This window comes from Parasteatoda tepidariorum, chromosome 4 (assembly GCF_982258835.1).
Source record: "Parasteatoda tepidariorum strain Cologne lab strain chromosome 4, Ptep-v5.0, whole genome shotgun sequence".
Taxonomy (NCBI): domain Eukaryota; kingdom Metazoa; phylum Arthropoda; class Arachnida; order Araneae; family Theridiidae; genus Parasteatoda; species Parasteatoda tepidariorum.
In genome coordinates this window covers 86,953,645-86,975,143 of record NC_141758.1, presented here as the reverse complement: position 1 = coordinate 86,975,143, position 21,499 = coordinate 86,953,645, and the positions used below count along the sequence as shown (strand labels likewise).

General features: G+C 28.9%; 1 protein-coding gene across 1 annotated transcript; it reads right to left on the bottom strand.

The window, feature by feature from the left end:
- Positions 1-11,608: 11,608 nt before the first annotated feature.
- On the bottom strand, positions 11,609-19,994 carry LOC107439024 (protein D2-like). The gene is made up of 4 exons (XM_087161541.1): positions 19,744-19,994; positions 17,233-17,353; positions 15,208-15,345; positions 11,609-14,102 (listed from the first exon to the last, which is right to left on the bottom strand). Exons 1-4 carry the CDS (start codon positions 19,882-19,884, stop codon positions 13,945-13,947), a joined length of 558 nt encoding a protein of 185 aa, XP_087017667.1. The 5' UTR covers positions 19,885-19,994; the 3' UTR covers positions 11,609-13,944.
- Positions 19,995-21,499: the final 1,505 nt, after the last annotated feature.

The following is a 21,499-nucleotide window of genomic DNA, read 5'->3' as shown; positions in this document are numbered from 1 at the left end:
ATAAATAACAATTAAAATATGTGTGATTTGTATGCTATTCACAGAAACAAAAAGTATCGCAGATTTAGTCACTGGATTCACTTTGTCTTTCTGTTGTGATTTAGTACGGTATGGTACTATTATTTACGTCACACTAGAGCTGCATAATGGGCAATTGGCGGCGGTCTTAGAAACATCCCTGAGGAGGATTCGATCAATATCAAAATCCAATTCAGTGAGATCAATATTCGATGAGAACACGATAAATATCTAATTCAATACTTCCAGATGCATTGAATTGCTATGGAAACTAGGAAGATTTTGTAACCCCTGGCAGATTTAGCGTGCACAAGTCACCATTTAATGCACTGGGAGTCTTCAGCTGGCGGTGATCGAACTCACAACCCTTGGGACATGAGTCAAACGCCCTACCAGCCAGTCTATCCTGTCCCATGTTGTCATTTGGAAACAGATCAATTGTTCTTTTACTTTATTAGGACCAATATTAAGTATCAATTTACTTTTGACCATATTGAGGTCAAGGGAGCTTAGTTTTCATCTGCCAAGCTTTATACCAGTATTCAAAGAAGTCTACAAACTACGTACCTAGACAATGAGTTCTAGGCTTTGTTTGATCTTTCTTATTTATTTATTTTTATTCACTTATTAATTTTTTCTTCTTAAAACCGTGGATAGTATAATAAAAAATCAAGTTAAAACTACTTATTTTTCGCTCCTTTTATATGATAGGATGAAGTTATTGGTGTCAATATCTAAGATACATAGAAACTTATTAAGGGCGAGACACTGTTTTAGTTAACTTTGGAGCAAGTTTACATAGTTTATTTCCTCTCTAAATAACATGTCTAGAAGAATGCCATTTTTCCCGCCAGAAGACTGAAAGAACATCTAAAAAAATATTGTGTTATAGCACTTTTTGAGTAGAGATTTTCAGTTTCATTTCATAGCAATATTTTACAAATGGCTTTGTAAAATGTGAAGCTAATTTCACTGGGCTTAATTAGTTACTTGCTTTTCCAAAACTTCATTAGCAAAAACTGGAAAAGTAATAATTATAATTAATTTGATTCTTGACATATCGACTGATTGAAAAAGAAAAAAGAGCGACAAGTAGATATTCATGAATTATAAAAATTTGCGAACGTAAAATGACGTATTAGTGAATACGTGAATCAGTGAATAAACTTTTTACTGAATTTTCAGTTTCATTTCATAGCAATATTCTGCAAATGACTTTGTAAGATGTGAAAGCTAATTTCACTGAGTTTAACTAGTTGGTTGCTGTCTCAAAACTTCATTAGCAAAATAATAATTATTATAATTAATTTTATTCATGACATAGCGACTGATTACAAAAGAAAAAGGAACGACGAAAGAAATTAGATATTCATGAATTATAAAAATTAGCGAACGTAAATTGACGTATTCGTGAATACGTGAATCAATGAATAAACTTTATACTGAATTTTCAATTTAATTTCATAGCAATATTTTGCAAATGGTTTTGTAAAATGTAAAGGCTAATTTCACTGAGTTTTACTACTTGGTTACTTTTTCAAAACTTCATTAGCAAAATAATAATTATTATAATTAATTTGATTCATGACATAGCGACTGATTAAATAATAAAAAAGAACGATGACAGAAATTTGATTTTAATGAATTATAAAATTAGCGAAAGTTAAATGACGTATTATTGAATATGTGAATTACTGATTGCAAATAACTGAATTTGAGAATCACTGAATAAGATTCCAGCATGTCGAGAAAATAATATCGATTAGTTTTAAAGGAAGAAAATATCTAAAACTATTAATGTTACGTCAATCAATGATTATATATTTTTTTTATACAGAAAACTATTTTTTCCCTGGTTGAGAAAAAATCTTCTAACTGGTTTAGTCTTCCTTTTATGACGATTCAGCTTATCATTCGTCTTGATTTGCTGAACAATGTGATTCCAAACTTTTTTGTTCCCAGTCTCGTATTTTCAGAAGAACACCATCTTACCATCTTAATTCAGGAGTTTTAAGTTCATTGGTTTTTAATTTCAAGATTATTCCCAACCCCCATTTTCTTTTATTCTTCAGATATTCATGAATCCAACGATGTTTTTCTGTTTAGCTGAGCAATCAAGTTTAATATTGTTTTTAAACATTTATTACGATTCGTTTATTTAAATTGGTCTAGAATTTGAATTTTTAGTTCTTTTTCCAATATGTTTCCGGCTTTGTCTGTCTAGACCCAAGTGTCGCTTAAATGAATTACTGTAGGTTAGATAATTGTCTTAAAAATTTTCATTTTAATATATTTCATAGTGTGTGCGACCAAGATTATCTGGTTGGTGTGGCGCCGACGACTCCCCGTGTAGTAAGTGGTGACCAGTGCCAATTAAGTTCCCCATGTTCCTATGACAAATCATATCTCTACAGGGGACTGAATTGGAGACTGATCGTTCTCTGGTTCAGGTCAAAATTACGATCTGTTGATAAAAAATGAATGTATGAATGGATCCGTCTTATAAAGGAGTTGACACGTGTGTGGTTGGTGGCGTATTTTGGTCATAGATGGCGACACTGAAAAACAAGAAACGCGCACTCTGCCTTAAATACGTTGGTTTCACCAAGAAGGCTTGCTGGAGTGGCAAGTGTCATTGGAAACAACAACAACAACAAGATATTCACTATCTCAATGAGTCTCCACGAGATTTTCGTAAAGTTAAAAAACGCTATTTTTACACAGTTTATGTATAATAGCATTGTTAATTTTAAGTACAGTTTTTATGATATTTTTTACAGCTGTTCCTAAAGTTATGTTGATTATCTTGAGGAGTTATTTATTGCCTCAATCTCAATTTTTTTTAATATTTTGAGCCCCCCTGCTTGACTCATTCACCACCTCCCGTTGTGGCCTCACGCTCATCTTTTTTTTTCTAATAAAAATTTTCATTAAAAAAAACATCATTTTGTTTATCAAAAATTAAGTTATTATAATTGTAAGTAAAGCAAATTTTGTAAATAAACTAATCGTAATACAATGAATGTGTTACACTACATATTCGAGATTAATATATAACACAATATATAGATTAATATATAATATAATATATAGGTTAAAATATAATATGGTATATAGGTTAATATTTAATATAATATATAGGTTAAAATATAATATAGTATATAGGTTAATATATAATGTAATATATAGGTTAAAATATAGTATGGTATGTAGGTTAATACATAATATAATATATAGGTTAATATATTAATATAACATAATATATAGTTTTCGCCCTAAGACATCTAAACTAAGACATCATACATCTAAACTGTATTCTACTTGGCTCAATAAATAAATGGTTCATCCATGTACCTATTTTTTTAATATAATAGTTTTCATATATTACAGGTGAATTATTCGGTAATAAAATTTCAAACATATAAAATTCTGTTCATTTATAAAAATATCACAGACACAGAAAAAAAAGTTTAGTTCGTCTTTTTTGCTTCATATTTGTATTGTATTGTATTTTTTATAATCTCGCCAAAGTAAGTGTTCTTTTTTCATCAGCAGCCAAATAAAGTGAGAAAAATCCTTAAAAGCTTTTGCCGAACTAAAAGAATTCCTATTCTCACAACTTTCTTTTGTATTTAGGACTGGGGACTTATAAAGCTCTTTGACAAGTTTTAGCTGCAGAAAAATGAGAACTATTTGATGTCTGGTTATTGGTTGTTTTTTTTTATATCTTCTATTAGGAAATTGCTGTCATTGGAAAATTTGTAACTTTAGCTGTGTTTTTCTGACAACGTTTTGTGACAATGAAGATTTTCTTTCTCTTTTTTTTTCGATCTTCGTTTTAATCCGAAACGAATAAAATGCAACAAAACTTAGAAATAGAAAAGTTTAGAGGGAACAATGGCTAAATAATTCATCAAATTACGACAGACATTCAATTTTTGGTGCATCAAAAACATTTTTTTAAAAAAAAAATACATTTTTAAACTTTTAACTTATGTTAATACTTTTAAAAAGTACACGAGGTGTTCCGTAAGAACTATCTTTAATCTGCATTTCTATAATGCAACACTTAAGTGAGGAAAAATAAAAAAAGGTATCGAAATTTGACAAATGCAATAAACTATTAATTAAAAAAGAAATGTATTAAGCATTAAATTACTAAGTAAGGTGAATGTAAATAACTACAAGACTAGTTTGATTGCTATCAGGAATGTTTGATTGCTATCGTATTAAACATTAAATTAATAAAGAAGAAGAATGTAAATAACTACAAGACTAGTTTGATTGCTATCAGAAATGTTTGATTGCTATCGTATTAAACACTAAACTAATAAGGAAGGTGAATGTAATGAACTACAATACTAGTTTTATTGCTATCAGAAATGTTTAATTGCTATCGTATTAAACATTAAATTAATAAGGAAGGTGAATGTAAATAACTACAAAACTAGTTTGATTGCTATCAGAAATGTTTGATTGCTATCGTATTAAACATTAAATTAATAAGGAAGGTGAAGGTAATTGACTTCAAGACTAGTTTTATTGCTATCGGAAAGCGAGAGGAGTTAAAAAAAAAACGATTATTAGGGGCATCCTCAATTTTCAAACTCTAGTAAGACACGTTTTGATGTTTATTATATCTGTCTACATCTTCTGTTATTTGTTTGTTAGATTTTGTTGTCTCGTTCTTGTGCTCTGGTAGACTGTATTTACTTGAAATAACAAGTTATTAGCTATAGCTGTCAGATTTGCGGTTATAAGTTTATTTAGTCAAAATTAAATATTACGTCCATAAAACTATAGATCGAATTACATAGTGCAGATATAGGCACAATTATAGATTGAATCATGCCAGTTTTTGAATTCCACTATTTACATCGCAAATTAAATAATACGTTCATATAACTATAGATTTAATTACATATTGCAGCTATCGACACAATTATAGACTAAATATTGCATTTTTTTAGTTGCACTGTTTATGTCACAAGTTAAATATTATGTTCGAGCAACTATGAATTGAATTATCTTGCAAAGCTATGGGATGTTACCATTTTTTGGAATATTTATAAAATTATAAATTGAGTATGGACATTCTTTTAACTCCACTGTTTATATCACAAATTAAATATTACGTCCATACAACTATAGATTGAAATATATAGTGCCGCTAACGATAAAATTATAGATTGATTATTCCTTATATCATTAACTTTATTCCTTAAATAATTCACTGTACTTCCTTGTAACAGCCCTATGATTGAAAAGTTTTTATGGTAACTTTTGTATATTTTTTTTTCATTCTAATCTTTTGATTGAAATGTTTTTGAATGTTATTCTTTGTGAGTTGCAATTTTAATTCATCAATTGTGCTGAACTATCCCTCGGTCGGGGACGGGCCTTAGAGAATATATCAGGGTACTAGCTGCCTCTCTGCTGATTATCCAATTTTGACCAGTCGTCTGCAGTTAAATGGTGCCGAAACACAATGGTTTTTGATTTGGTGCTTGGTATATCCTCTTTCTGTCGACTTAATTTGTGGTGCTCAAAATTGTGCGTAAATTGGGGACATGAGTCAACTAGTTCAATAATGCTTGGAGCTGCAGTGGCTGTTGTCACTATGTCAAGTCAGAAATTAGCCAATGAACCATGTGGAATATGATCTGAATATTAACTTATTCCACTATCCCCTATAAACAGAGTGTTTTATAGTGGCCACCCTTAATATGTATTTATAGAATAATTTTCGTTAAATAAGCCAAAAAAAGCAGGAAATTTCGGGTCAGAAATAAATACCGAAGCCAGAAAGAAATTTCAAAATCTTACGAATTATAGCTGAGGAAGGAAGAATTGAAAAAAATAAAAACTTTTGTGATGGTTAAAGGAAAAAACGTATTTATATTTTTATTGTTTCTTTATATCATATCTTCTTCACTAATGATTATGCAGAATTGCATATTCGTCTTGTTTCTTCTTCGCTCAAATGTTAATTTATATCCCCCAAGGTTAATACATTTTTTACCTCATTTTTAAACAAGAATTCAAAAAAATATATCTATACAATAATTTACGTTGAAAACTTAATGCATCTCACGGGATGGTATAACTTAAATGCAATGACGTTGTATTATACTTTAAATATACAATGCTAGAATTTTTATTCTAAAATTGGTGTAAAACAACGGGCCGCAATCTGTTTACGGCTCGGAACATGTCTTTACCTTTACGATTTTGAAACCATTTGTAACTGATATGGTTAAAAGAACCATTAATACGAAACTATGTGGTTCATAATCATTTAAATCTAGCAAGGCTAAAAAACCGAAAAATTAAATTTAACTGGACATTGAAATCAGGTTGGTGCTGAGTTGTGTTCCGTCTAATGAACCCTGAAAAGTGTTTTATGGTGGTGCTATCTATTGTGAGAGATAGAAAATAATATACTTTGTTGTTTTAAGCAGCTCTGTGGTGTTGCCATCTAAGCGCAAATGATAGTTTAGTATTCCAATGTGCCATGGTTAATAATTTGGGAGTACAGGACACTGTTAACGACACTGGTAATCTTTCATCTGCTGAAGGAATAAAAAAATACTGTATTGTCAACGTTGGGTTTCGAACTTCCGTTTAGCCAGTCATTAGATTTTTAGATCACCCCTCACGGTTACAGTATGTACCCAGCTACAAAGAACTAAGTAGCTTCATTAGATGGGCCTAGTTGGCATGTTTAAAAAACTGGTTATTTAACCGTATTTGCTGAAAACAGTCATTAAACGATTTTTCTCACAGTTAATAATTTGAATACCATCATTTTTTTATGGTAATTTGACTGTTTTTGTTGAATATGAGGAAACAACAATAAAATAATATTTAACCGTTATTCGAAACTGTTTAGAAATAAAATACGAAACGAAATGGTTATTTGTGCCTGTTCTACTGGATGTTTATCGCGATGCACAAATTCGAAATGCCGTCTGCTTAGTGTAGAGCGCAATAGTTTATTCAGAATAGTTTATTCTCACAGTTAATAATTTGAATACCATCATTTTTTATGGTAATTTGACTGTTTTTGTTGAATATGAGGAAACAACAATAAAATATTATTTAACCGTTATTCGAAACTGTTTAGAAATAAAATACGAAACGAAATGGTTATTTGCGTCTGATCTACTGGATGTTTATCGCGATGCACAAATTCGAAATGCCGTCTGCTTAGTGTAGAGCGCAATAGTTTATTCAGAATAGTTTATTCTCACAGTTAATAATTTGAATACCATCATTTTTTTATGGTAATTTGACTGTTTTTGTTGAATATGAGGAAACAACAATAAAATATTATTTAACCGTTATTCGAAACTGTTTAGAAATAAAATACGAAACGAAATGGTTATTTGCGTCTGATCTGCTGGATGTTTATCGCGATGCACAAATTCGAAATGCCGTCTGCTTAGTGTAGAGCGCAATAGTTTATTCAGAATAGTTTATTCTCACAGTTAATAATTTGAATACCATCATTTTTTATGGTAATTTGACTGTTTTTGTTGAATATGAGGAAACAACAATAAAATATTATTTAACCGTTATTCGAAACTGTTTAGAAATAAAATACGAAACGAAATGGTTATTTGTGTCTGATCTACTGGATGTTTATCGCGATCCACAAATTCGAAATGCCGTCTGCTTAGTGTAGAGCGCAATAGTTTATTCAGAAAATAGACTTAGAGATCACTGCAAATGACAGTAATTAGTTAAGCTGCCAAGAATACAGTTAATTACATTGTTACAAAGGATGTTAAGAAGGTTGAGTGGGAGCCTTTCCTAAGATAAATAGTCTGGAATAAGTTCTTGAATTGTCTTTCGAAACAAATCAGCAGTATTTGGGTAGAAACAAATAATCACTACTGAGTAATTATCTTAATAAAAATGAATCAATATTTTTCTGTTATAATACTTAGAAATATTTTAGGAATACACATTATAAATTTCTCTATTATTTAGGTTTTCTAGGAAACTTGTAGAAAATAAATTTTAGTAGTAAATAGAAAAAAAAACAAGATTAAGTAGCAAGATTACGAAAACAAGGTTTCGTTTTATTATCATACTAAGAGTGAAATATAATGTTTTTACATGTTAGTGTTAAATTAAAATGTACCTATTACTTTCTACACTAAGATTTCTTAGTAGAAAATTGAAAAACAAAGTTTTTAGTTGAGTTAGAGAAAGTGGGAATTATTTTTGTGGCTTTTCTCTAAAATTTCTCTATAAATTTTGGCTGAGTCTCGAAACTGTGATAACTTCTTATAGTCAGTTGCATGACAACAAACTTGAGAGTTAAATATGGAATCAAAAAACAAGGTTTTTACGGTATTAAATTTTTAAACAAACTTTTTTGCAAATAGAATTTCAATTTGCAAATAAATTACGTACTCTTTCAAATTATACTATTTGTTGCTATATGTCATACTATATGTGCAATCTTACTATATGTTGCAAAATGAATTTAAAAAAAAAGGGAAATACAGATTTTTTTAAATGTAATTTTTTTTTGTTTAAGATTACTGTTCAGGAATAATCTTAGCAAATAGTTTTTTTTTAATTACACTTAGTTTATTTCTACTTACTGTTAACAAGAAGTATTATTTATTACCAGGTGTTATTTTCATTTATTGTTAATAAGCAGTACTATTTATTACTAGTTGTTATTTCTATTTATTGTTAATAAGGACTATTATGTATTACTAGCTATTCCCTATGTCTTGAAGTATTTTGATTTCAGTTTTAACTATTTTCCAGTGATGTCCGCGATATTGTAAAAGTTCTCTACGTTTTGAATTTTAATCTCTCTCTCTCTTCCTATGCCTGTTAAGGCAGAGGAGTGCGATTATTCTTTTTTTTCCAGTGGCGCCATCTATGGCCAAGATTTCGACTTCTGCCATACCCATGCGTCACACCTGTTTATAGGGCGGAACCATTCGTGCATCCATTCATTCATCCACAGATCGTAATTTTGACCTGAATTAGAGAACGATCAATCTCCAATTCAGAACCCCCAAAGGTATTGATTTGTTATGGGAACATGGAGGACTTTGCAACTCGACAGATTTAACGTGCATCAGTCACCATTTACTACACGGTGAGTCTTCGTCAGGCGGGGTTCGAATCCACGAACTCTGGGACATGGGCCCAGTGCCCTACAGACCAGGTTATACTGACCTTGAATTTTAATAATTTTTAATTTTGAATTTTAATACATAATCTCTCCGGAATTAATAAATCACACAAACCACCGGAAGTATAAGATCGGAGCATTTCAACATATTAGACTGCTGAAACATTAAAATTATTTCCATATCTATCATGAAACAAGATTTGGAAACAAATCCCAATGCTTTACTATTACGTGCTGTAGCAGTTCTAATGTTGCAATAGTACGTGATGTACTACTTTCTCACGTAGCTCTCAGGCCATAACTTACAGTATCTTATAACATTTATAACATATATCTTATCACATAACCTATCTTGTAACATATATATATCTACGCTATTGCTCGAAACAATTGGTATGAAAGTATGCTCCATTTACGTTTAAAATTTCCACAGCCATTTTGAAAAATATCAAAAATAAACAATTCCTCGAAATTAAGCTTTTACTATTCTATAAAAATGCAAAATTATTCAAAATAAGTACTCAATATTTAACTAACTATTCATAGCTGCTTAAACTATACCTTAAGATTCTCTAACACAATTAATTTGAATATAATACTCAACGTACAGCAAATTATTTAACACCCCTTAATTATTTAAAATAATGTAACAAAATCTAAACAAATACTTAATGTATAACTAATTATTTAATGCTACTTCATAATTATTAAAATTATTACTTAACAACCTAACAAACGTATAACTTCTTATTTAACATTATTTAAATTATTACTTAAGACACAATAAAAATAAAAAAAATTATTGTAAATGACTGCAGTGTTACCAATTTAGATAAATAAATATCTGCGTTTTTGGTGTCATGTAAGAGAAATAAATATCTAGATTAGTTTCTGTTATTATTTTTATTAAATATTGTCGAAATAATTTAGACATGACTTGATTAAAAAACAATTACGGTGAAATTATTTAAGTTGCAAATAAAAAGTGCTCAAAAACTTTTGTAAATAAACAAATTCTTACGAAAACTAAATTCTTCGAGAAAATTTCCGCAAAAAAGAAAAAAAATTAAACTGTGTGAACTCACTTGTTATTAATCTCGTTTGAAACTATTTTTTTCCCTAATATATTTCCAAGACTTAAATCCAATTATTTAATTGAATTTCTGACCATATCTACCCAAGTATGCTTTTAAAACGAAAAGAAAACGTGCGATAAAAAAAAAACATTTTGAAAAATTATTCCCTATAAATTAATAAGTTAAGAAAAGTTATAAAATTAATTTGAATAAATATTTTTCCTTCACTAACTTGAGTATTATTGTTAAATAATATTCACTTATAAATGTTTGAAATTTCCATTAATAATCAGTATTAAAACTCACCATATCTTTGTTTAGTTTGTTATTATTCTTAAATTTCAAGCTAAATTTAGTTAAATCGGTACACAAATTATTAAGTAGGACTAACCATATGAAAATTATCGTATGTTAGATTATGTAAGATTAACCTATCCTACTATTCTAAATTATCCTATAGTGTAGAAGCAAGTAAACAGTGTACAATATTTTACAATTAGTAAATATTATAAATTTATAAATAATTGCTTTTTAATTTGTAAACTAATTAATTCTAAACAGCTGCGATTGGAACTGCGTAATTACTAAGTAACTTTAATTTCAATGTATGAATGGACTATATCTTAGTAAATAAGCTATTTTAAAAGAAAAGTGGGTGAATTTATTTATTATTTGTAAATAATGTAAATTTGTAGAAATAACGTGCAACATTTTATAATCAATAAATTAATAATTCTGCTACAAGGAAGTTCTAGCGATATTATTTAAAATCATATTAATCACAATATATAATCATAATAATATATAATCATAATAGAATATAATCATGATATCATAAATCATTTATAAACTCAGCCTTTTATTTCTAGTTCTTTCAATTGCTTCGGTATCAATTTTGTTTTTAAAAACAAACAAATTATTGCATAAAAATTGCAAATTATCATGTTAAAAATTCTTAAATTTTACTTTTCTTACACAGATTTTGTTTCCAAATCAGAATTCTGTTATTCGGTAAGAAATTTAACCGGCATTATTTAGTTAGGTTACCATTGCAACTTCACCAATGAATATGTTTTTCATTTTCCTCCTCTATTTTTCCTTATATTCTAAACAGTTTCCGTAAAATAAACGGTTTTAAACTGGCTGCTAGATCAATTGTGCGTAACTGTAAGAGAATGGTAACGTATTATTTTATAAATAGTTTTATTTAGAAAAATGGAGCGTCTTTACCCGTAAAACAGTTTCAATATTAAGAAATAAAAAATTAGCATAAACTGGGAGGAAGACGACTTCCTTCCGGCTACGAGTCCGACATTTTAACAATTTGGCCACAAATGAACAACAATCATACTCATTTTTTTTCTTTATTTAATGATCTTGAACATCTATTAATTAATTTATTAATATTAAATGAACACGAACTTCAATAAACCAATTAATTGATAATTAATAAATTCAAATTTCAATAAACAACCGATCAATATTAAATAAACTGCAACTTCAATCAACAATCAATCAATATTAAATAAAATGGAAATTCAATAAACAAATCAATCAATAATAAATAAACTCAAACTTCAATATGATAAATAGATTTTGCTTGAAAATATCGTTAATTAAGAAATAAATAACTAAGTCACACTTGGAAAATACATTTATATCTTACACTAATTTACGCTGATGACAATGGGAGACCTGCCAGTGACGTAGTCTGGGTAACTCGATCCTGATTGGTTGTTGAAACGTGACATTTGTTTTCGTTAGGAACTATTCTTTCCATTCTATTTCGAGTAAGTCAAGCCCATCAGATATCAATTTTCTGAATTGGCACACATAATATCCTTTCGCAAAGATTCCTTTAAAAGGATTTCAATTCTTTCACTTCATGTGTCTAACTTAACACAAAACCGGCAAGCAGCCAAGTAGAACATAAACTAATTATGCATCGAAGTGGGCAGGTACACAAAACAAAAATATATCACTGTTACATTAAAATAAGTAAACAAGTAATAAATCTAAGTTAAGTAAAAATGTAGACGAGAAAGGATTATATTTTAACATATTCCATGAGCGATACAGAGCTGTGTTTTAATAACTTTACTTTTATTAATATTTTAACTTATGTGGAGAAATTTAGCCCAACTTTAACACGCCATTTTTTTTTCTCCAAACGATCAGCTGGGAGTCGTGATGGCTCAGGCGATAGATCCCTTCCAATGAGTTCTCTTTCCAAAGAGGTGAACCAGATTCAAATCCCAGCTATGGCATGTCGATACGAATTCCACATCCCGCTTACACAGTGCTAAAGTGAAAAATATCCTCAGTGATAGGCTTTTTATTGGTTAGAATCCGCTTGCCTCCATGGTAACTTTGGGTGGGTTTTGTTGTTTTTCTCTCCATGTAACGCAAATGCGAGTTATTTGATCTGAAATGTCTTCCACAAAGGCATATTTCTCCCATTGCTTGATCCAGGAGTTCCCTTGTCTTCTGGATTGGGTTCAGAATTGCAAGGCTACGGAGTGGAACATTAGTAGTCGTAAACCTAAATTTGAGTCAGCTGTTCAACGATGGTTATAAGTAAATATAAATATAAATTATTGGCTGGCACTGACGTCATAGTTCCCATCTGTGGGTTCATATGATCTTCTTCTTGAAGTGCAAGTACTCAATTTAGAAAGTCTTGACTTTCTCTGTTTATTAAGGATCAAAATCACGCGATTTACCGGCAACCGAAAGAAACGACATAAGATTTTTATGTTCCTATGTTACTATGTTAAATTGAGTGTTATGTTTATCAGTAAGTAAATAAATTGTTGCTGCATATTTCAAGGAAGATTTGAATTTTATATTTTTAAATCGTTTTAGAAAAACAATTCTTATTCCTCAAAAATACCAAAGTAACTAACAAATGATTCGAAATCATTTTGAGTTCTTGAACACTGAACAGGACGTTATGTAAATAAAGTTACATTTATTTCTGTTATAAATGATGTTATTCTGCTATAAACAGGGCCGGATTAACCTATAGGCACGTGCCTAGGACCTACGAAATTCAGGGGCCTACGAAAAACTATAATTTGTTGTTGACTATAATTTATGATCCTGAAAAATATATATAAAAAACATTGGTCAATTGCTAAAATGACTCCTTTGAAAAAACGTGACTAACATTTTATTAAAATAGTATTAAATCATTTTTTTCTATTAGTAAACATTTAACCTACATTGCAAATTTATTTATAAATAATTTCAAAAGATTTACTTTTGACAATGCTAATTTCCTTCACTTAGTTATCATAGTAGTATCATGGAAACTATGAAGCTATTTGTAGTATAAATTTTTCTTGTAATTAATCTCACTATCAATTTCATTGTTTTCTTTGCTGGTTTGTTGTTTTGTTGACGTGAAGTGTTTACATAGTTATCGATCGAACATAATGGTATTATCGATATCAACTGCAATATCGGCAGTATGTCGGTATTGCAGATAAAGATCGATAAACAAATTTGTAAATTAAAATCCATATTAATAAAAATGTAAAAAAAAAATATGCAAGAAAATTTTAGCATATATTTTGAAAAGAGGGGAGGAGTGGGGGAAGGGCCCAAAAACGGCTATGCCTAGGGCCTACAAAAGGTATAATCCGGCTCTGGCTATAAATGATATTTTTATAAATGACACAACTAATATTGGACGTAGAAGAAATTTCCTGCGAAAGGATTGTCAATGTTATGTTTTCTGATGTATTCATCTAAACTGAAGTTAGTTTTCTTGTCTTGCAACATTTCGCTAGATTCCAGTTCTGATTGTCTGTATACCAGCAAGATGTATCGGTGTGGATCTGCAAAGTAATATTTAATTAGTGTAATCCAGGGGTCTACAAAAGTTTTTGGCGTAACTACCTCTACAATTATTAAATTTCAATTCACTAGTATATAATATATGCTAACTCAATTCAATCACGAGGCATCTTTTGATAGATAAAGGTTGACATTATCAATAACTTGTCTCTCCTACACTGAAAATCTGCGGACGTGATCTGAACACGCCTACCTCGTAAGTAACACCTATTTCGACTAGGACACGCCTACTGCGATGGATGGTACACATCGAAATGTTGACTTCAATATGTCCTCCTCGTGGTGTTGTTTCTCAGTCTCATTTACACACAACGGGATTCTTCATACACTGGACTGCTAATAGCAACCGACACAGGAGATATACATAACCGAGAACTTAATGCAGCTCTCACGACAAATGGCAAAACTCGGTGAACTTAATACAGCTCTCCCGGTCTTTAGCAACTAAGACAACTCGTGATATTGTGGCGTAACTACCACTATTTCTTTTCTTTTTCTTTCTATGATTGTGCCTTGATTTAGGTGATTCAGAATTTATTAAATGCCTTTACCTTGTTTAAATGCTAAGCTTTAGGATATTACAAACTAAAATTGTAAATGTTAATATTGTCATAAACTACAAATATTTTGATTTATATTGTTAATTTAATGTTAAAAAATATTAAATGTTAAGACATTTTATCTGTTTGAATTCCTTTTTCGATGATACGGACCAGATTTACATTATTGAGAACTAATTGAACGAACTCTAAAGACAAAACTTTAAAATATTATAAATGGTAATAGTATTACTTACTGCAAATATTTTGAATTATTGTTAACTTAATGATAAAAAAATTAAATGTTAAAACATATTGTCACTTTCTTCTTCTTTCCATGATTCCGAACAGATTTACATGATCCAGAGCTAATTTTCCACTTTTTAGGATATAAGAATACAATTGTAAATGGTAACAGTCTTACTTATTGAAAATATTTTGATTTATAGTTACTGTTTAAGAAATATCAAATATTAAGACATTTTATCGCTTTGAAAACTTCCTCTTGTTTTTATAGTATGAGTATATTTATTTGTTCAGAACTTACTTGATCCTTTAGGTGGCATAGGGTTTACGTATTCCGAGATAACATCTCCGTCTTGAACCCTGTTTCCTGGAATGTTTACAATTACCCAGTGTCGAAAATTGGCCAGTGTTGGATTTTCTGGGTTAGGAATATCTGGATCTGAGGGTGATAGAAATATAGATGCAACTTAATCACAATTCATTTCTGACAGAAGTGTAGTCTATGTTCATATTGAAAACAAAACATATTTATTTGAAGAAAAATAAAATAGCATAACATTTAAAAATGGCGTCTTTAGTTTAAAAATGTCTTATTTTCAAAAGTTGTAAAAATTAATAACAATAGCTTTTTTCTTGCAAAATATGCAATAATAAAAAAATATTAATTAATATTTGCATTTTAAATTAAACGTATTATTTAGTTGAAATCTTATAAGCTATTACCGGATTGAACTTTATTCGCTTAAAAAAATATATGTAAGCCGCTCAAAAAAGGCTCCCATTTTCAAGACTGTCAGACGTGAATGAGAAAAAACAAAATTATTTTCGCTTCTTCTCATTCACGTCTGGCAGGTCTTGAAAATGGGCACCTGTTTTTGAGAGCTGGAGACATGGTGACAGTTAAAAAGAATTTTAGGAATTAATAAGTTTTTCTGATTTGAAAGTAGATAAATTTAAGAATATCTCTTGATTTGTTATTGTAAGCTAACAATTTTTTAAACATATTTACTCCAATCTTCAAAAATGTCGCTTTAAACATTCATTCATTCTGTATATCAAATATTTTCTTTTAGTTTATATCGCGAAATCATTTTTCTTGATATCTAAATATATCATAATATAAGGTTTTGTTACAAATTTTTCACAAATAGAATTTTTACAAAATACAATAAATGGAGCTTTAGTAAATTACAGTAAAAAAAGCTGTCCTAAATTACAAAAAAAAGGAGCTTAGCTAAAATTTAATAAATGAAGACTTATTAAACCATTTTAAATGGATTAATTTTAATTTTTGAATTTAAATTATTAAATTTCAACAAAAAGACTAAATAAAGAATTTTAACAAATGAAGTTTTAATTAATCATTTTAAATGGAGTTGTAAAATAATACAAAATATTTAATTCTATACTAACAGAACTTTCTTTGAAAGAAACAAGCTTAAAAGCAGCAGAATTTTTAAGAGAAAGAATAGTTGAAAAAATGAAGAAAAAACAAACAAACAATGGAAATAAAAATAAAAATATGAAAATATGGCCACCGAAGAAGACGTCTTCAGGGGGTACCAGCTCCTGAAGCCATAGAACCAAACCTTTTACAAAATAATACAAAAGACTTTTGTATTGTATTCTTAAGATTTTGTTTGAAACTTCTCTTCTGATTTGATTTTGTGTATTCTACTGTATTTTTTCCTGGAGTTCTGCAAGACCTTCGGGGTACTGAGAGAGCTAATTTTGACGTTTGTCCGCTCTCTCAATAGAAAAGGTTTTGTTCTATGGCTTCCGGAGCTGGTACCCCTGAACACGTCGGCTTCGGTGGACATATTTTTATTTTTATTTCCATTGTTTTCTTCTTTATTGCTTGAATTCATTTTAAATGGATATATATTAAATTGCAATTAATAGGAGCTGTATGAAACTACAAAGAACGGAGCTCCCCTAATGACAACAACAACAACTTGCAACAAATGAAGTTTTAATTAGTCATTTTAAATGGAGATATATTAAATTGCAATAAAAAGAAGCTATACAAACCAACAGAAAATAGGACTCCGCTAAATTTTAACAAATGAAGTTTTATTAAAACATTACAAGTTGGGATATACTAAATTACATTAAAGAGAAGCTGCACCAAATTACAATAAATGCTGCTTTACTAAATTACAGATAATGGAGTTTTACTAAATTTGAATAAAAGGAACTAAATGAACTATGAAACTAAAATTGAATATAAGTAACTTACTTAGGCAAGGAACTTACAAGCTAAAAGAACTTAAATTAAAATAATAATTCTTATTTGAGTAACTTTGTAGTTGGAGAAAAGGCATACCAATCATAATTAATGTATTGAGTGAGTTGTCCTTTGCTTCGAAACTTAGCATTGGTGGATCCACAGTAAGAGGTTTTGGAGTTTCTTCTCCACAACTAATTTCATGACCTTCGAAATTTATCTGTTAAAGTATAAAAAAAAATCTAGTACTTAATTACAAAATAAACAGTTCATAATTCTAGAACTAATAACTGAATGTTTAATTTTTTATTCCATCGCACTTAATGTAAAATGAGGAAAAAATAAATAATAAGTAGCTCTGGACAAACAAAATTGGTCGTTTGTATTTTGCCATTTGAAATTTCCTTTTTTAAAATGATGCATTTAAATGATGTATACTTTACAATATGAATGCTTTTTGAATATTAAATAAACTAATAAAAAAGTAATAATTTTAAGCAATAAAATAAATATAATTTTTTTTTTCTTTAGGACAAGCGAATTTTATAATTGTGAGAAATATTTTTCAATTTGTCTAAAAAAGTTCTCGAGCTATGCCAAAATGCGCAAAAAGTAAAATTAACATTAAGGGGTCCAAACTTTGTATTGCAAATTTGTATTGACGATAATACTGTTGTCTATAACCATGTAGGGTATGAAAATATACATTAAAATGATACAGATTTTTCTTATTTTTGAACTAACTTGATTTTTGTCTCTCTGAATCAGATTAGATGCAGACCTCAAATATAGTTTTTTTAAAATACAATTTTATATTTACCCCAGAATCATTTGCCTTTAAGGGTAGATTTTTTTTTTGCTTCGGTCTTTTGCTCACTTTTTTTTTATTTCAAAGCAAACAGTGAGTAAAATTTTCATAAGACAACATTTTGTTTAAAAAATATCCGCAATAATCAAGTTTTTATGTGTGTTTTTTATGTTTTTTAAAAAAAATTATTGGGTAAGTTTCATTTTATAATCAGCATTAAACTGGCGACCCAATTCTTAGTTTACAGCTATCAATGTTCCACTCGGTAGTCTCGTAATTTTGAACCCAACCCAGTTGAATACGAAATTTTTAGATCAAGCATAGGGACAAGCTAATCTTCATGGAGGACTTTTTGGTGGAATTAAAAATAATATGAAACAGAAGATAGTTTTTTTTTCGAATATTCTCTCCAAATAGGAATTGAAGCAGTTCTCAAATATTGTGCGCTGATAAACCAAAATGTAGTTATGCACTAAAAAGCTGCAAGTTTTTAAGGTTAGATTTTTTTTATTTGTCCTTACTCTTTTTTTTTAATTTCATACAGTAATAAGTAAAATAATTTTTTTTTGTTTTTAGAAAAAGAGAGAAAAGAAATAAAATATTCATAGTTGTTCACAGGTAAATTTCTCTTTAAAAACCAATAAGTTCAAATAAATAAAAATTAATATATGATAAATAAACGGGATTATTAATAGTTTATTTTTAAATAAACTAGCGTATATACTAACACTGATAGTCAGGTTAGTGAGTTTTTTGTTAGAATGAACATATTTAGCATTTATTAGGAGGCGTTTATTAATACAATTTAAGACCAATCGACAGCATTTTAAAAAATCAAATTTATCTTATTAATGTCTTATCTTATAATTTATTTATCTGAATTAAAAATAAGACATACAATTTGGAAAAAAAATCTAGTATTTGAAAAGTAAGCAGACTAGCAAACTTTATCTGTTTTTCATAAAATAAAAAAAAACTGTTAAGTTATTAAGTATACCTGTAATAATTCTTCTGATAATTTGAAGAATAATTTGTGTCACAATGTCAGAACTGTAATATCTTTAAAAGCAATTATTATTTGAATGAAATAAACACAGAAAGAAAAATATAATTGTTAAAGACTAATTTAAAAAATTTCATTTAAAACTATCACTAAAATAAAATGAAAACTCTAAAATTATTAACTATAGTCGTAATTTTTCTGGAACTAGAGATATAATTTGTGGAACAATGCATGAAATAAGCTATCTTTTCGCTTAGCTTAAATATTGTGGTGTTTTTTAACTTTTAATATATTACGTCGTGAAATAAAATAAACAAAAACTATAAAAACACAATCCTGTAATAATTCTTCAAGAGCAAGATTAATAATTTCCGTCTCAATATCAAGATGTTAATATCTTTCAATACAATTATTATTTGAACGAAAAAACAACACCCAGGAAGCAAAATATAATAACTAAATAAATAACTTAAAATCTCATGTAAAATTATTGTGGTAATATTATATAAGTTTAAGATCTAATCGAGCCATGAAAATAAATAAACAAAACCTTTAATGTTATTAGCTATACCTGTAATAATTCTTCTAAAATTACGTAAATAATTTGAGGAATAAAGCCAGAAGTTATTTATTAATACAATTATTTAAACAAATAATGTATGGAAAGCAAAATATAAGAATTTAAGAATGACTTTAAATTATCATTTTAAATTCTAGTGGCCTTCGTTTATAATTTTAAAGTAAACAAACTGTGTCATGAAATAAAATTTAAAATAAACTATAAAAATATTCAATATACCTGTAGTAATTGTTCTGGAGCTTGATCAATAATTTGAGGCACAATGTCAGAGCTGTAATATTTATTAATGCAATTATTATTTGAATAAACAATGCACGGAAAGTAAAAAATAAGAATTAAAGAATAACTTAAAAACATCATTTTAAATTATAGCGGTCCTCGTTCATAAGTTTGAAACCTAATTTTGTTGTTAAGATCACGAGAATTCCTTAAGACAAATTGTGCGTCTAAGAAACTCCCTCTATGTATTATTGCAGCTGTCAAAATATACTAGTAATTATATTGACGTTTTTATTAACAATACACTAAAACTTTCTTATTTTCACGTTTTATAAGAAAAATTTAGAAGCAGCTTTGTAAATATTCAGATCTGATAATTGCTTTGTTCGCTATAAAAACAGATTATATAAGAAAAAATGGGGATATTTTCTGAAAATGCTGAATACTGTTTTGATACTTTTAAACTTTTCTTCTGTGTTTATTCACCATTTTTGTCTGTCCTTTTCCCGGAAGCCTATTTTGAATATCGTATAACTAAAGAATTACTAGCTCTACGGTTCTAAAATTTGGTTATCCAGTACAAGGAGCAATTTTAGCCCCCGATCCAAAAAGTAGTTTAAAAATTTTAATTATTCTATTGTTGTTGTTTTTAATGCCACTTCTCAGCAAGCCTTCTTGGTGAAATCAAACGAATTTAAGGCAGAAGGTGCGTTTTTTTTACTTTCAGTGGCTCCATCTAAGGTCAGGAGCACGACTTCAGCCGTTTATAGGGCGGACCCATTCATACAACCATCATGATTTTGACCTGAACCAGAGAACAATCAATCTCCAATTCAGTACTCAGAGAGGTATAATTTGTTATGGGAACATGGTAAAAATAAAATAAACTAAGGGCTTTGTTATCTGACAGATTTAACATGAACTAGTTACCAGTTACTACACGGAGTGTTTTCAGTCTGCAGGGATCAAACTTATAACCCCTTGCACATGGGCAAATGCCCAACCAATCAGGCTATCTGAGCCTTTAATTATTCGGTTCGGCAGAAATGTTTGGAAAAAGATTTTTTTCGCATTAGTTAGCAGTATTCTTTTGTTATAAATAAAATTGTAAACGTTTATGTTTAGGATTTTATCGCACTTCCTTAATGTTTATTTATATATTAAAGTTTTGTTATTAACGTGAATGGCATGTGCATGGGTATTGCGTCACCGAATTAGAATTTTTAAATTTATCTGTAACCACGTGTTTATTTTGTTTATAGTTGTGCAATTAAGACGTGTTTCTGGAGGAAAAAAATATGCTGCATTTCTTTCCTACTACTTAATAAAGACTAAGACGAAAAAGGGTAAAATGAAATACTTCAAGATTTTTTTTTGAAAAAATAAAACATTTTATATGGGTCTGCACAAAAAAGAAATAAATAAAAAATTGCATGTAACTTATGGAAAGCAATTAAAAAAAATTGCGTGTAACTTATAAGGAGTAATGCATAAAAAATTGCGTGTAACTTAAAAAAATCGAGAAATCATGAAAACTATTCAAGTTGGTTTTATTTGTGCTCACCTCACGTAATGAACTAAATATAAATAATTTTTTGAAAACACACTAAAAGCACCTAATTAAACTAATTTTTTTTAATTAGATCTGTGTGCTAAAATAAGAATAATCTTCAATTTAAATTGCTAATATGCGTAATATTTATCTCATCAGAAAATTTGTTTTTTGCTCATCCCGGTCGAATGGTTGATAGTCGAA

Coding starts and splice junctions, on each gene's coding strand:
- LOC107439024 (XM_087161541.1), bottom strand. CDS start 19,884: ATGATGTTTTTAAGTTATTCTTTAATTCTTATTTTTTACTTTCCGTGC. Junction 17,354..19,743: donor CTCCAGAACAATTACTACAG/GTATATTGAATA, acceptor ATACTTTAACAG/ATAAATTTCGAAGGTCATGA. Junction 14,103..15,207: donor TATGCCACCTAAAGGATCAA/GTAAGTTCTGAA, acceptor ATTACTTTGCAG/ATCCACACCGATACATCTTG.